At 37.1% G+C, this 17,498-nt stretch overlaps 2 protein-coding genes and 2 long non-coding RNA genes across 8 annotated transcripts in view; 2 read left to right on the top strand and 2 right to left on the bottom strand.

The window, feature by feature from the left end:
• The window catches only part of LOC124117807 (cytidine deaminase-like), a 44,659-nt gene that overhangs the window by 24,754 nt on the left and 2,407 nt on the right, over window positions 1-17,498 (bottom strand). The window contains exon 1 of one of the 3 annotated variants that reach the window (XM_046479831.2): window positions 6,314-6,513. The exons of 1 other annotated variant lie outside the window; for it this stretch is intronic. In XM_046479831.2, the coding sequence (XP_046335787.2) occupies window positions 6,314-6,347 (34 nt within the window). In that variant the 5' untranslated portion in view covers window positions 6,348-6,513. Of the gene's footprint in view, window positions 1-6,313; window positions 6,514-17,498 lie in introns of those variants that run through there. One more of the 3 variants, XM_046479830.2, reaches the window with a different exon arrangement.
• Window positions 7,109-11,183, top strand: LOC124144879 (putative nuclease HARBI1). Of its 3 annotated transcripts, none has more exons than XR_007220417.1 (4): window positions 7,109-8,051; window positions 8,681-8,994; window positions 9,684-9,801; window positions 11,130-11,183. XR_007220417.1 is itself a non-coding variant. In XM_048394383.1 (3 exons), exons 1-3 carry the CDS (start codon window positions 7,306-7,308, stop codon window positions 9,686-9,688), a joined length of 1,068 nt encoding a protein of 355 aa, XP_048250340.1. In that variant the 5' UTR covers window positions 7,109-7,305; the 3' UTR covers window positions 9,689-10,459. The 3 variants fall into 3 exon arrangements, 1 of the variants encoding a protein (XP_048250340.1); XR_007220416.1 differs by having other exon boundaries at window positions 9,681-9,801; XM_048394383.1 differs by lacking the exon at window positions 11,130-11,183 and having other exon boundaries at window positions 9,681-10,459.
• Window positions 12,643-13,859, top strand: LOC125378628. The gene is made up of 3 exons (XR_007220418.1): window positions 12,643-12,852; window positions 13,184-13,337; window positions 13,721-13,859. It is a non-coding gene; the product is annotated as an uncharacterized LOC125378628 (long non-coding RNA).
• LOC125378629 lies at window positions 13,829-16,554 on the bottom strand. Its single transcript, XR_007220419.1, has 3 exons — window positions 16,190-16,554; window positions 15,305-15,585; window positions 13,829-13,919 (listed from the first exon to the last, which is right to left on the bottom strand). It is a non-coding gene; the product is annotated as an uncharacterized LOC125378629 (long non-coding RNA).

The raw sequence follows: 17,498 nt of genomic DNA, 5'->3' as shown, positions 1-17,498 counted from the left end.
CCCAACCGACATCAGTTCTGCGTCGGATCAATCTGACCCCCTATTTGACCCAGGTATACAGTCATCTTCAACTTCAAGGCCATCGCGTCAACGTCAACGACCAAAGCGATTTGATGAATACGTTTTGGACTTTTGAAGTATTGTGTTTGTTTATTAAATGTTATGTTTGTGAGGGGCAGAATAATCCCCATCGACCAGAGGGCAGTCTTCCCTATGATGGTTTACTTACCAATTGGTTTCATGGTTAACCAGAAATTGGATCTTTATTACATCATTGTTTACTTACCAAGTTGTTTTTCACGCCTATTTCCTTCATTATGGTTTGTTTAGATAACGTTTATTATGAAGAAAAAAAAGACAGTCACGCCAACGCAGGTTTGCTTGGCATGCTTTAATGTAAGCAGGGTTAGCTCCCCTTGGTAGCTCGCCTGTCTTGGGAGGCTCGCTTGGGTTCGCGGTTCGTTTCGAGTGTTGCCAATAAATATCATCAAGTGTTTACCTGTGTCCTGTCGATGTGTGACAAGTGTACAGTTCCTCCTAACCTAACTGGCGATTGCTGAGTGCTGCGTTAAACAACAAACAACAATGCTTCTACAGCCACGTGGTGAGTGCTGGGTAACGCTAATCACTCTTCCCCCGTGTGGACTCGGGGTAGAATGAGTCCTCAGCACCCCATTGTTGGTCGTAAAAGGCGACCAAATTGGACAGCCTGTTTGCCGTGGGTTGCGTCCCTGTGTCGGCAGAGAAAGGTAGTCTGGTGGTTGAGGGCGCCTGGGCCGGCAATAGTGTTCCTTAGCCCTAAACACCACTTTGACCCTAACTTGGTGGTAGAATGGGCCCGATTCTATCAATCGGCTGGTCATGCCAAGCCCTGAGCACTTTACTTTTCTTGCTCTTTTCGCTATTTGGCTTGGAAGTCTGTTTATGACAGAAATATTTGAATATACATGAATATTGATTTTCACACTACTTGATAAATACAAAATGTGCGCCCAGAAACCAGTGCCATCTTTTCAAGATATATATCTGCTTGAGTATACCCTCCTGACATCCTTGGTGCAGTCTGTTGGAGATGCACAGACGTCCACGTAGACACTCCATGGTGGGTTGGGAGCTAGGAGGGTGAATCACATTCTATACTACCGAGGCACCCCCACACCACTTCTTATACCCTACAGTGACTATAAACCTGTAATTAGATGTTACATCAGAGATCTAATGCAGAAAAAGTGGGACACCCAAGTAGGTGTAAATGAATTACATGCAATAAAACCAATAATATAATATATCTTATCCTCGCTTCCATTAATTTGACCAGGAAATCTTTTGTCACATAAACTACTGCTCCCCACAATTCCCCAGTACACAATCTCAGAACAACCAGTATACCGGCGCCTTCCGCCGCCGGGCAAAGATGCTACAGTGGACAACTGTCCTTGAAGTAGAAGGCACGTGACCGTCCCAGAGATATCATTGTCATGCGAGCCAACATTGGACGTACATGTAGGGCACTGGAAATAGTCAAGGGTCTCAGTCAGACAAAGCACGCATCAGGCTTGTTGTAATTACTTGTTTACTTGTTTATGGATCATCCGCCCAAAAGTGTGAAAAATAGTGGCACAGCACTGAAGCTCACTTTGATATGCACCCTTTAAAATATCAACAAAGAATGCCACTTAACAAAAGTTTATATTAGATGTTTGCTGCATAAATACTGGTAACTTCAAATTAAAAAGTACAGCAAAGTATGTATGTTTGTTTGTTGTTTTATGCCGCACTCAGCAATATTCCAGCTATATGACGACGGTCTTTAAATAATCGAGTCTAGACCAGACACTCCAGTGACAATTGGGATACGATGACATACATCTTCCAAGTCAGCAAGCCTGACCACCCGATCCCGTTAGTCGCCTCTTACGACAAGCATAGTCGCCTTTTATGGCAAGAATGGATTGCTAAAGACCAATTCTAACCCGGATCTTCACGGAGCCAGTAAAGTCCATAAGTGCTAGTTGTTTCCTCAGTCTGGTAATTTCAAAGGCGATGACGTTTCCAGTGTGGTAAAAAAGGTAATAATTTCAAATATTGCGAAAAACAAATGTTTTGCGTTCCCCACGAACTAAACACATACCAAATTTCATAACAAGTTCAGACAACAGACAGGCCTAGGAGTGGGGAGCCCGTGTGATCACGCCACTTGACGACCGATACATCCGTGGATTTAATCTCCGAAACCGCTTCATCCCCGCGACAGCAACGTCATCGACGACACACGGACATCGTGTCAGACGACAGACAGTGTCACGGCGAGTGAGGGAACATGGTATCCGAGTACGTCGCCCCCGCCGTGGAATGACGTTGACGGATTTGGGCAAGGCGGGTTCAGCGTCGGCAGGTTCGAGACTGGGGACGGTCCTGTTCTCTGATGAGAGTAGGTTTTGCCTGTTTCAAGCTGATGATCGACAGCGTATGATGAGACGTCAAGAACGCCAAGAGCCAAACTGTCCAGGAAGTTAAGCCATTTTGCACAGAGGTATCGCACAGAGGTATCGCGACTCATTGTGTTGTCATTTATCCAACAACAGCCACACAGTATATAGTATTGCAGCATGATAACGCTAGACCCCATAATGCAGCGCCGACACGGGACTTCTACAACAACATGAACGTTGATGTTTTGCCATGGCCTCTTGACATGAACCCCATCGATCCTTTGTGGGATCATCTTGACAGGCAAGTCAGATGGTGATCAATATCGCCTGCAACCGTCAGGACCTGGAGCGATGTCTCATCGAGACATTACCACGGATTACCGTTCACGTCAGAGGCGTTTGACTGTGATTTACGACTTTACAATGACTTTAGACAATGTTAATTGTAAACCAAGAGAAAGTGTGTTCTGTGTTGTGATTGGCTAATTTGGGTCACATGACCAAATGTCAAAGGGTGAAAATATGATTTGAATTCCCTGAAGCAAGCGACTGAATCACTGTGTAGGAAATAGAGATTACTACGTGAGTGTCTGTCAGGTACCATTGATCTTACGAGTTGTTTCAAAACGTATCTAACGAGCGAAAGCGAGTTAGATACGATTTGTAACGAGTTGTAAGATCAGTGGTATCTGACAGGCACGAGTGCAGTAATCTGTTTCTTCCACGCCCCAAAATAGCACCTTTTTAGCATCGAACCGATGAATTTGTCATGATTGCAGTGGCGCATTATACATGACACCACTGTCATAAGTGACGTCATCCTATGTGCTGCTTACCACTCATAAATAATGTGACCCGACACAAAAAGGTTTCCGTCATATCTGGATTATCAAGGCGATGATGAAAATGCAAACTACACAAAGACAAAGAACACGCTGGGTGCCAAGTTGAAAGTTTACACCTCAAAGAAATTACCAAATATGTACAATAATGTTTACTTCCGTATGACATCACTACCGGTGACCGACTTTCACAAAATGGTGTGTTCACTGACAACAGTACGCGGGATTTCCAGAGGAGGATTTTCGTTGATTGAGGGATCGTATACACATAAATGGGTCACGTAAGTAATCAGAAGCATTCTGACAATCTGCGTACTGTCATTGTTTACCATGTTTTCCAATGTAAGAAAGAGAATTAGTCAGAAATGCAGATAACTACCGTCATCGTTGTGCGTGATTTAGCGTCAGTCATGGCGCCACACAGGACGGAAACTTTTGTAAACGGCTCCTGTTGAATTTACCACATCATTGTAATGTATATATGTGTATTTCCATAATTAGTGCAACGATACTCTTCCCATGAATATTCTCAAACGCGTGATCGAGCCAATGTATGCAACAATTAGACAAAAGTACCTCTAAAAAGGCTACACAGTGTAAAATCTGAATTTTGCCTTGTTTACATTTCAGCAAGTACAGTTTTCCGAGCACAGTTTTTATTTCCATACCTAACTTATTTCGCATGATTTCATCTAGATAATTTGCATTGGTGACAAAGACCATTTATCCATTGTTTCGAAAATGTATGAGGAATTCAGGGATGCATGCATAGCATTAAATATTGAAATATACCTGATCGAATAGGCGTCTCATAACCGTCATTTTGTAAACACAATCCAATATGGCGGAACGTACACTTCGGCGTTCGTGTATACGTATTTTCCAAAACATTCCAGGCTTATCAGCGACGTTTCAGAATTATCAGTAGTGATTTGATACCCGTGATCGCTAATACGCTAATTTTCTACTTTAATTATTCGAGTAAATATCCGATATTTAGATTTCTAAACACACAGTAAATATATTTATGTAACGCCGTGAATTGTCATTTGGCGAGATTTACAATGTACCTAATTTTCAGAAGTCACTTTCAGTAATTTTGAATTGCCTAAAATGACAGTAAATGATAAACAGAAAGGGGAATTCAAAACTGTGAAGTGTATTAATCTGCGAAATGTATTTTGAATTTTATTCGATTTCGAAGTGAGGGTTGAAGAGGAGGGACATATGTGTCGCTGTGGCATCCAGGGGGTTTACACTCTGAAAAAAACGATTATGTTGACATAACAACAGATAATGTAACTGATAATAATAACAAACAAACTCACAGACGATTTCGAGTTTGTTTATTTTTATTATTAATTATACGGTGAACATTCGACTGAAGCACCAGCAACTTATGAATGACTTACACTCAGGAAAGTAGTCCGCCATCATTACCAAAATCACAATCACCATAGCAACAACAGAACGTTCGATGTTGATCCCTCACAACCGAGTAAGTACGAGGTGTTAAAAAGTGCGCATGTTTTTTTCTAAATAAAACAATAGGTTTACAATATCGATACATACTATGTGTGTGTCTATTTCCGGGATTTTATCGAGTATTTGCATCTTGGAAATTTTCATTCGAGCCCCTCAAGCTAACGCTTTCGGGTCTCGAGATGAATTTCCAAGATGCAAATACTCGATAAAATCCCGGAAAAAGACACACACATAGTATTTATCTTCTAATTATCTCATTCTGACCCCCCGTATCTTTGTGTCATTGTTACAAGTAAAGTTTCTGCTTTTATGAGTGAGTGAGTTGGGTTTAACGCCGCTTTTAACAGTATTCCAGTTATATCAGTCAGGGACACGCACAACAAACCGTCCATTACACTTAGTAAGGCATGCCGTCTTATTGTTGATAAAATTGAAGACGGCATGCCGTGTAGTTAAAAAGTGTACAGCATGCCGTACAATTTTTTCAGGGAGTGTTCATTGAACATGTTGAATTTAATTCTATGTTTTTGTACGGCATGCCGTCCATACAATATTCCATTTTGGACGGTAAGCCGTGTATACACATATTTGGACGGCATTCCGTACAGAAATACAACATGCTATGGGGTTTTGGACGCTGAAGAAACATTCATAGTTTTCTCGCTAATCACATGAACAACTGTAAAACATCTCATTCACTTACAGGCTAAAAGACAACTTTATCTTAAAAGCAAGCCATCAGCTGACTCTGAGTATTTACAATTTCTGTGTGACGCCACACCCCACGTTATAGTGCAAGTATTCATGATAGAAAACGTATGATGTCCGAAAACCAATGCTGGTGTAAGCTCTGATCGAAAACAGGACAATCCGCGATGATTGTCCGGTTTTCGATCATATTTTCGGAGTGTTTTTTTTTAATTTTTGATTGAATTTTTACGCGGATGATGATTTTTTCCAAGGACTACTGTTTTAAAAAACGCGATTTTCCGCGTTTCCGCGGAGATTTCACATCCCTGAATTACTAGGATGATGTTAGCATTCATGTTCATACTCTCTTTTGCCAATAATCATGATAATAACAAATGATTTGTCCTTGCAAGTCCAGGAAAAAAATTCTGCTGGTAGCTTTTTTTCAATCAGATCTGTGTTGTTATTTACTTTCACTATTTCAGTTCATGCCCTGTCATCTTTAGTTGGCATGACTTGGAATAACTCAGTTTTGATACAAGACAAAGTTAATAATTCTAATCAACATAATGTAATGAATGCTCCTTTTCCTCAATAAAGACGGCATGCCATCCAAAAGTTACTGTGGACAGCATGCCATACAACTGTCATGAACTTTTGGATGGCATGCCGTACAACATGGTACAAATGAAAAACAATCATGGTATGGAATGGCATTTTAAAAAAGAAAACAACCATCTTATGGAAAGATAAGTCATGTAAATTCTTGTATCTACGCATTCTCTGATGTCTTATGTATCAGTATGCAGGTTATGATCGTTGAAATGTCAGTAGATTCAGTGAAATTTGTTAAAAGGTACCTACCTGCCTCACTGTCAAATTCATGCTTGTCGGCCATTTTCTTTCTTCTTAGCTACTTACGATAAAAATTACGACTGCCATAAGAGCTATTCTTGAAGCTGTCTTAAACCTATCATAGCCGTGTCCCAGCTACGACAGCTGTCGCGGCTAAGACAGGGAGCTCTTTTCTGTCGGAGATAGAAAGAGTCGGGTGTTTTCCCGTGACGTCATTAGGGAATTCCCTTGACCTACATTGACGGGCAGACGATACCTGTCATCTGTGCGCCATGGACTCACCTCCGACAAAATAAACGCATCAGGAAAGTAAACTGGATGCCTATTGAAGTGGACATATTAATTCAAGAAGTGGAGAAAAATCATCACATTTTATTTTCGGCGTTTTGCAACACCGTGACAAATGTGCAAAAGAAGAAGATATGGACCGACGCTTAGTGCTGTGGTAGTTGGGCTAAAAATAGATCGTAATTTATCGGGTAGTATGGCGGCAAGTTTAAGTTTTATGTACGGTACGGGTTGTAAATTATAGGGCTTTGTAGTGCTTCAGCAGGGCTGGTGGAAGTCGTTATCTTGTAGTCAGTTAATCTATTTATTACTCACGTTTGGCAGTAAAATTCCATTGGAATTCCCTGTGACGGTTGCGAGGTCCGCATGTCTTCCTGCCGTAGCGTGTTTCCGGTTCGATAGGTGGCGCCGAGCACGCTATGTTAGGAATTATCATTTGACCAATGAGAAGCTTAGAAGATTGTATGACCCGTGACCTATGAATATGGTTAGCACCGTGGGTATAAAAGCCAGGGGCGGTATTCATAAACATTCTTAGAGTGCTAAAGAGGTCTTAAGTCTGAGAAAATTCTTAGAAAAACCAAAAGTTACTATTAAATCTAAGAATTTTCTTAAGTCATATTCATAAAAACTTTTAGCACTAAGAGTACTCCTAAAGTTAAGAGTACTCAAGAGGGCTTTTAGCTACCTAAGAATTTTCTTAAGTATCCAATATGGCGGCAGCTGGGGCACCCCAGCCGCATCAGCTGAGAACTTTCAGGCCAAGGAAAAACATTTTCAGTGTGTATTCAGACACGGAACTTATCCAGCGGTTTCGTCTTGACTGTGCAGGTATATTATTTGTCACAAATTTAATCAGGGATAGGCTTACCTCCCCTACACAAAGAAACAATGCTATCACCCCGGAGATGAAAATAGCTGTCATGCTGCGTTATCTTGCAACTGGGAAAATGCAACTGTGTAACGCCGATGATCTTGGGTTAAGTCAGCCATCCATAAGCCGTATTGTCAGTGAAACAATTGATGCATTGTCAACACCGGCTATTGTCCGACAATTTGTCAAATTACCTGTACAACGAACAGACATCCAACGTAATCAAGCAGCGTTCATGGCAATTGCTGGCTTTCCTGGCGTATTTGGTGTAATTGACGGCACCCATGTCCGCATAATTGCCCCGAGTGTCGATGAGCCGGAGTACGTTTGTAGGAAACATTTCCACAGCATTAATGTGCAAATAGTATTTGATGCTCACTACAACATACTTGACATCGTTGCCAAGTGGCCAGGATCTACGCACGATGCAAGAATTTTAAATGAGAGCGGTGTCCGAACCGCATTCGAACAACATTTCGTCCCTCAAGGCTGCCATTTGCTCGGAGACAGCGGCTATCCGTCTCGAAGATGGCTGTTAACACCTTACCTTAGACCCCAACCCGGTCCACAAACTAGATACAACAGGTACGTGAAGTTGTTAACCCCACCGACGAATTACTGTCTTTGCTTATAACAATAACATCAAAAGATTCCACGTTAACGGTTATAATAATTCGTTGCAGTTAGTCGTTTACAAATTTGTCACTCGTGCACTTGGTATTAGAGTGACTTCCCCTTGATATCAATACGTGAATTATTGTTTTGAAAATAATTAAATGTTAAGATTGTGTTTTTGGACGTAATTTTTTTAAAATTTATATGTATGCTGACATGCAAAGTATGCTAACAGAAAATGTAAATATTAAAACTGAATATAGCATTTTTGTATTGTGGAAAAATCTGTAAATCTGTAAATAATTATTGTAAAACTCGTTTAGATCTAGATCTTGACATCATTATTTATGAAATATTTAGAAAATAATGAAAACATATTTTAAAATATTGTTTCAATTATTTATTGAAGTCAAGCTAATGTAGGAATTTTGTAAATGAAATATTTACAACAGAATGAAAAAACCCATTAAAATATTTACAATTATTTAAAAATGTAAATGTATTGTAGTTAAAGTAATTTAATATTGAATGATGTATATGTATGTTTGTTAAGACCAATACATAATCTGAATCTAAAAATGATGTAATTTAATTTCTAGAGCTCACAAACGCACCAGGTGTGTGGTCGAAAGGGGTATAGGACAACTGAAAAGAAGGTTTCATGTCCTACACAGCGAGGTCAGACTCAACCCAGTGAAGGTTTGCAAGGTGGTAATTGTGTGTGCCATCTTACACAATATATGCAAACAGAGGAACATCCTTTTGCCAGGTGGTGCTGGTGATGATGACAGAAACAGTGATGATGATGATGATGATGATGATGATGATAATAACAATCCTCCCAACCACTTGCCACAGGCTATGGGAGATGGTCGTTTGTTCAGGGAGAACTTCGCTAACATTCACTTTCAAAGTATGTGTGCATAATATATTTAGTTTATATATTTATTAGTAACTAATATAATTCTTTATTCTGAATTCTTATTATTCATTACCAATCTACCACCTTATCACCATTTGCTATTTGTCAGCTTGATATGATATGAACATGTCAAAATTGTTAATGCCAAATTATGCAAGCTTAATCATTCTTCATTTTGCTTTTGTAACATTTAAAACAAACTTGATCTATGGGAAAACAATTCTGTCAATGATGTTTCATACTTTTAAACCAAATTATAGAAAAAAAGAAAAAATATCTGATCTTCCTCCCATCACAACAATGTTTTACATACATTTTAAAAAAAAATGGTAAACATAATCTTGTTACTATTTTGCCACATGAAAAAAATATCTTTGTAAATAGAAGTACCATTTGTCATTTTTGTAATCTATTGTACAACAAGCAGACAGAATGGATGTAACCATTGCAGTATCTCTAAGGAGACTGACTTACGACTTGTAAATGTGTGACAAGAATAAAACGTTTAATAATAATGAACCATTTTCTGATATTTGATTATTATTAAATATTTCTGATATGTAAGTGTTTGGTACAAAGTTTTCATGAAAAAAGTATTGTTTTATGTCTTGTTAAAAAGTTTATTCTCAATTCACAGTTCAAGAACATAAATCTCATCAAGGTCTCCTTGTCTTCAGCAGGTTAGAGTTGGAGGCATGTTATAGGAGGCATGTTTAGCAGAGTTCATGAACATCGCACGTTTTTCAGGCTCCTGACACCATATGTGCGACCTCAACTCTCTATGTCACTCTACAACAGGTATGATGTTTCCCTTGTGAACACTGATGAATAGATGAAATTGCCCTAAACAATCATTATGATGAAATACCATTGATCAAAACAGTATTTTACCTACCAGATTACCAGTTGGGAGCTTTGACGAATACTCCCACATCTTTAGCCAAGCCTAAAATGGCCACGGTCCTCAACATCCCCTTTAAATTTTGATGGTTAGAGTAATTTCCCTTTTTCTCTGTTTCTACTAAAATCATACAGGACATTCCTCGAAATAAGATCCAAAATCATTTGTGTGTGAGGTTTAAGTAAAATAAAAACAACAACTGGAATGATGATGATATTTGTGTTATTTAACAATAAAATATTACCAAGTAAATGTACAAGATGATAGTTGCATTTGAGTGGAAAACAAAAACTTTGCATTGTATTTGCTTTGACATGTGTTATATTTATATTTGTAAAGAAATTCACAAAATAATCACACGACACAGATTGTTCTCCTACAATTTTCAGCTTTATCTTCATAAAATCTTCAGAATATTCTCCGGAAGATAATGCTAAAACATGTTGGAGAACAATGCATGTCATATGATTATTGTGTGAATTCTTTACATATGTGCGACTGTACACTAGTGAATCTCACCACTTTGTAGTAGTATCTGGAAAATTATTCATGACAAAAGACAACATACATGTGCTACATTCAAACTTATCTTTGCCAATTATTATGTTCAATTTCAGAGTAGTATGAAATACTTTATCAATAAATTGCATGTCAATAAAATCACTATTTACAAACATACCTTTGATATATATATATATATATATATAGCAATCTTACCCATATTATAATGCAACAGGTTTGATTTAGGTTAACTGGTACAATCATTGAAAACTATTTTAACTCAATATATTTACATGAAAGATATCAAAACAATCAATTGTTAATGTTAATACTGTTGTTGAGATTATTGTTGTCAATCTTTTACTCAAAATTCCTGTTATTACTTCAATGTAAGACAGTTTTCTTATGAAATAACATCCAAATTACTTTCTAACCTATAATTATAGACTTTTGTGAAATAACTGAAATTACAGAACATTGCTAAACAAAACTTGATTATGTGAATTTCAGTGAATTAATCATTTAAATTCCTGTAAAGGCAACTGATATCTTGAATTAATTAAGCATAGAATGTGAAATAACTATTCAATTATAAGACTGATCTTTTCTCATCATCTCTAATTTTAGGGTTAGCATTTCTTTCTGAAGTTGCAGTACATCAATTTCTAGTAATGTCTTTTTTCTTAGAAGTTGTTGGTCATTTAAGTCTTCTTTTCTGGAGCAGGGGCCAGCTGAGGCTGAAGTACAGGTTGCTTGAGGTCTGGCCTGAACTCCATGTGGCAAGGGGCCACAAACTTCAGATTCCAAGCCAAGTATGGCTGCTTCCTGACAACTGAAAAGAAAATGTTTTACATAAATGTTTGAGCCATAAACCAGAACATAAATATCATAAGTTTTTTATCACTAAAGAAAAAAATGTTTACCTGTTTGACATATCCATGACCTGGAATAGGGTTGAATCAAAGCTCCCTTCAATTCCACTTATGCTCACATTTGTGTGTCCAAGAACATCGTAAACTGCCTCAGACACCACACTTAACTTGCTCGGACCAGGTCCCCCTCCTGCAATAAATACAAGGTTTTTAATGTTGATGTACTTCTTGATACAATAAATTAATGTGACGCAATAGACATAACTCAATTTGTCTTACTAATATTGTATGAGTTGGTGAACATGTCAAATGTTATCCATAAATTGTGTCTACTTTGGAATATGTATGATGTTTACTGCCTATACAGATATTAAAAAAAGATATTTCATACTGCATAAATTAATCATATACTAATCACATGCAAAGTAGTTCAACCTTTTGGTAATGATTCTCAGTATGAATGCTACATCTGTTTTCTTTAGGTAATTTTTAACTACTCCAGTTTGGTCTATTCTAATATCATGTTTGAGCTTCATAAGAAAATTAATATAATAATTTCTACATGCCTCTACTTTTTTCGCTTATGGTAAACTGAAATAAATCAACATTTTCTTTCCAAAGATTGTTACTTTGTCTATTTTTTACATGTATATATGTATCTTCCATAAAGAAATAACATGCAGATAGTATGGTGTAATGAGAACATTTTAACAGATCTAACTGTCAAGTGGAAAATATTGTTTATTTAAGTCAGTTAAGTTTTTCAGTAAATACAAAGGTCAATACAATATGTTATTATAATTGTCAAACGTTATTATTATTGTTGTTATTATTATGATTATGATTATTATTATGAAATGTCATAAACATTTTTGAAGGCATATTTTATTTCACCTCCCCTAAAGAATCCATATTTGCCTTCACTTTTTTATGAAGACATTAATCTTCAATGAAGACATAAAGTAATTTATTAAACATGATTGAACAGTGTGCATTGTTTTTAAGCTGCTACCTATCTAAATATGAATCTTACATGAATTCTAATCAAAATGTTATTCTTTCTGAATAAAATAAAATAATACGAAATAATTTAGGCCCAAAGAGCACATTGTTTATAAACTGCTAATCGGATCATGGATTTTCGGACATGATACTTTTTCGGACGGCGTAACAGAAACATTGTAAATACTGTTTTTAAGATGTCTTCATTTTTAATTACTTATTTAAGTATTTTGCAAATTTTCACAGCAGCAACGCACATAAAATCGGAAGGATTGTTTGGGATAGAACTAGATTGTATTGTATAAGATCTATATTTTATTTAACATAAAATTTATTTTCAGGGAAAGAAAAAAATAAATGTTATTGTACAGGTTATCAGTTATATTACAGTGTCACATCCAGTACCTATTCGTTTATTTCTGAAATTTACATTACACAGTTGAGAATTGAATATTTTTATGTAAATCATAGGATGCATCAGAGCCCCCGAGGAGGTGGAAAAGAAATGGCATAACATCCAAAGTAAAGCCAGGGGAGAAATTGCAAGGTACAAGCAAGGTGTTATCAGCACAGGTAATTATTGTAGTTCACATTTTGCAACACTGAACTGTAATAGTAGTTTTACAGTGCATAAATCACCAGATCTGAGATACATTTAATCTTAATGTGTTACAATTATTGTTTATTCTAGCTTTCAAGTAAAAATATTTGTATTTGGTGTCTTTAAGTACATTTTGGTGTCCCATACAGTGTATAATCAATTCTTAAAAGTTTGAATTTACATATGTATATACAATTCTTAGGCTGTCTTCAATTGTTTCTTTAGTATTATTTAACACATTGATTCAGAATAAAACTTTCTCAATTTTTCTGATGTAAGTAAAAATAATTTTCACTTCGACAGGTGGTGGTCCATCACCATGCCCTACTTTGAGTGCCACATCCGAGGTAGTGTGGGATATTCTGGGGCAGGATAATGTATCCATATCTGGAATCCCATCAGCCATGGACACATCCCTCCTACAGGTGGTCAGCCTTTCTGACACAGTTAATGCAAGGTAATTCTACTGATGTATTCCCTTGCCCTTGTAGTGAGTATAATCATTCATATAGCATAACTCTACTTAAATGATTTGCTATGAAAAACTATTATGTTAGCAAAGTACCTCCTGTGTATAAGTGGTCATACACATTACTATAAAAGCATCCATATTAAATTATATAACACATCAATAACAGCGAATAACCAATCTTGATTATCTTCCTAAACAAATCCTGCAAAGTGCAAGATTGTGGTGAAAAGTATTTGAAGGGATCACTAAAAATTATTGATACTCCATGTGTTTGAAACTGATTATTACCTCATATTTTTACCCTATTCAGATACATAGATACTCAAAAACAACAATGACTAAAACATTTTCTGTCCATTTATATACAGTGAATACAGTGACATGGCAGCACTTGACTTGCAGACACTCCAGGCCATGGGAGCAGCTGTCCCTACTGCATCAACAGTGTCTGTGCCTTTACAGCCGGAACCATCAGTGCCAGACACCGCCTCCTCAGCACAGGGATCCATGAAGAGGCCAGCAGGATGGAGCACAGTCCAGGAGCCAAAGTCCTCGCGACAAACTTTCCTGTTGGGGTAAAGCTATGATGAGCTACTCTACAAGAAACTTAAACTTGAAACTGATTGTTTAAGTCTTAAGAAGAAAATTATGGAAATTCAACTTCAAAAACTGCAGAATGAATAAAATTTATATCTATACCATGTATGCATATCACTTTTTAAGGCCAGAGAGTTTACCATGTTTTCAAAATGTAATGTATTCTTTGAAGAGAAAGATTTGAAACCTATTTTGACACAACCATACTCCTTTTCAGTTTAAATTTATCTTCAATAATATAATATTGGTTAATGTGTGAGGTTACAGTGTGTGAAATGTCATTTCTATCAATAGATACATTGATAACATGTCATAATTTGAATGTGTTTTCATTCAACCATATTCTCATGTTTTACTTCTGCTTACAGCAACATTGCATTTCAGGGTTCAAAATCTTCGTATTTGGGTGCCAATGATATGGATAAAATCAATAAAATGTAAGACCTTAGCTGACTAAGCTTGTAACACACTTTTTCCAGTTAAGTATTTCATTGAACAGTATTGTGTATCTCTGTTGAATGCCTTTCATATTTTTATAAGAATATTGTTCCCACAACAAGGAGGCAAACAGTTCAGGATAATGTCAAAATGATCCACAAAAGATTTTGTTAATCTATTTTAGGAATAGGGTACTAGTCATCATATTGTGTTAATTATCGCGAAACTGGAAGATGTCCATTATGGGGTGCCTGTCACTAATTGTAGAAAGTACTTGCTCCGTCTGTTGAGACTATCACCTGACAGGTATGTTTATCAGTGCTAAACAGTATTGTTATCTATGGCCAGTGGCCAGTGAGGATGAATATCTTATTCTGTGTCACTGCATTTGATATGACAGACAGGGCCAGTTACTCCAAGAAATTGTGATATGTATTACAACATGTATTTGCTAAATTTCTGAAATATGTATAAGAAATGCAGGAAGAATTTAAACGTGTTTAACTTTCAACAATGATTATGTATTGAAGACTTTATGTACTATCGTTCTTTTGAATTTACTACAATAAAATCTGTCTGTCATAAGATGTTTCTTACAAGAAGATAAATGTATTTTCATATACCAGGTAAGTAAACTGGGAAAATGCATTGCAATTGAACCCTTGAGCATTTTTTAAAGAATCCTTGAGATTCACAAATTATATATAATATTTAACAATTATAGTAACAATATTAAATTCATTAACCAGTTGTAATAAATTGTTTGTGAATTATTTTTGAAAAAAGGTAAACCTTATCAACTGATTCTTATACTCTTATTTGTTAAAATAAACTGTTTTTTTACTGAAATTTTTTGTTGTTGAATATAATTCATTAAATAGTGGTTTTACTCAATTAAAAGAAGAATTATCACTCACACTGAAAGTGAGTGTTTGCAAAGTGATTCCTGAAGGTCAAGTTGTGGCCAGGAATATCTCTCTCTCTGTAGGGGGCTGTCATGTCTTCATCCGGATCATTGGACTCACTGTCAGGTAATGGGATATTCCTTATCTTGCAGATGTTATGCAGAATTCCACAACATGTTATGATTTTACATGCCTTAATTGGAGAAAGGCGAATCTCTCCATGTAAGACATGGAACCGTCTCTTGAGCTGGCCTATACCTCTTTCCACGACACTCCGCGTCCTTTTATGTGCTCTGGAAAACAAGTTCAGAACCCGTCTAATACATACACACACACACACACACACACACAACAATTTACAGATATGTGTGTATTACAGTCAGTGTGTTCCATAATGAATTTCCACAAATTTGTTTCAGTTATCTTACAAATTGAGTAAAAATCCAAACATTATTATGCTCTATTTCATCACTCAGTGATTGAACATGAGTAGTCAATAATTATTGAGAAGTGTCTAAGCCCTTTTGAACTCCAATAACGATTATCCAGTCTGTTAGGTGAATGGACAGATGTTTTAGTCACTTGATGTAATGACTAAAATATTTAGCTTTTTTATACTTTGTAAAAAGTGATTCACATTGACCTATATATTTTTAGAATATTTTTTATGTTTTTTTAAACATAAATGTTTTTCTTGCTTATCTGTCATTAAATATATTTCATATTTTTATATGGGTAATTTCTTAATGTTCACTTTCGATATATATATGCACAACCAAATATCTTTTCACATTTGAACACTTAAACTTTTCACAACAACCAATTCTCACTTTTGTAATTTTGAAGGGGGATAACTCTCATTACGATTGCGTGTTCACGAATGTAGGAGAATATTACCGATTGTAGGATGTCTGTGAGCCAGGATTTGGTCTCAAGTACGGCGTAAGCAGCCAGTTTCTGCAGGGGTAGCCACTATCTCCAAGTAGGTGACATCCGGTTGGCACGATGTGTCGTTCAAATAAAATATGAAGCCCGCTTTCGGTGAGTATTCTCGAGTCGTGTGTCGAGCCTGGCCACTTCGCAACAAGGTCAATTATCATGTTGTTTGGATCAAATACAATCTGTGTGTTTATACTGTGGTACTGTTTACGATTTACATATGAGGGTTCGTCAACAGATGGTGCAATAATCTGCACATGGGATCCATCAATCACTCCAACAAGGCCAGGGAAGAGAGCGATGTTGTAAAACGCCGCTTGATTCCAACGAATACAACCCTGTGTTGTCGGAAAGTGAATAAACTGGGATGCTATCTCGGCGTCGGACAAAGCTGACACTGTCTGCTCTATCGCCCGACTGACCGACGATTAGGAAAGACCCAAGTCATCCCCGCTGCATAATTGCATTTTGCCTGTAGCGAAATAACGTAGCGTTGCTACAACCTTTTCAGTTCCTGTCATGGCATGAGAACGAGAGGTGCTAGGACATATTTTATCAGCAATTAACCCAGTCACATATTCAATACCACTTTCGTTTAACCTGTATCTTCTGATTAGTTCTTTGTCAGAATATATTTGCAGTACATCTCGTCTAGCGGTGGTTTGTACAATACCTATGGCAGCCATATTGGATGTCTTCAGAAAATTCTTAAGGACTTAAGTAAGCTCATGAGGTATCTTAAACTTAAGCAAAGAACTAAGCACTGAGAAGCTCTGTGAATATGACTTAAGAAATTTTTTAAAACTTAAGTTGGTTGTTAGGGAAACTAAGATTTCTTTGTGGATTTAAGAATTCTTAAGGCTTAAGAAAATTCTAAGAAGCTTTGTGAATACCGCCCCTGGTCTATTTATAGCACCACGCATTGAGGCAAGGGAGCAGTTAGTGTATGGCACTGGTGGGAGTGTGTTGCTTGCAAAGTAACCGGGTTATGGGGATTTTTGGGGGTTGCAAAATTAGTGGCATTTTAGTCGGCAAGCCGTCGATAAAGCTTAGATGGAAAGCCATGCTCGTCCCTGACTGTATATTATGGCGTGTCAGCTTAATGTGGGAGGAAAGCTCGAAGTGATGCAGGTCTACCATTTCGGTGAAACCCACGAGCACGGGTATGATGCTGACAAACCTAGAAACATAATCGGTCCGAACCGGGATTCGAACCCACAATCATAGGTTTCTGGCGTGACCAAGGGACGCAACTCTGCACAAAGAA

The sequence above is a fragment of the Haliotis rufescens genome, unplaced genomic scaffold, assembly GCF_023055435.1.
Source record: "Haliotis rufescens isolate VD_foot unplaced genomic scaffold, xgHalRufe1.0.p SCAF_13, whole genome shotgun sequence".
In the NCBI taxonomy this organism is placed as follows: domain Eukaryota; kingdom Metazoa; phylum Mollusca; class Gastropoda; order Lepetellida; family Haliotidae; genus Haliotis; species Haliotis rufescens.
This window is presented reverse-complemented; position numbering and strand designations above follow the sequence as displayed.

What these genes read in the sequence shown, in the direction of transcription:
- LOC124144879 (XM_048394383.1), top strand. Translation starts at nt 7,306, where the DNA reads ATGGCGGCAGCTGGGGCACCCCAGCCGCATCAGCTGAGAACTTTCAGG. An exon ending in CCACAAACTAGATACAACAG is followed by an intron (nt 8,052 to 8,680) that starts GTACGTGAAGTT and finishes TTTAATTTCTAG; the next exon opens with AGCTCACAAACGCACCAGGT.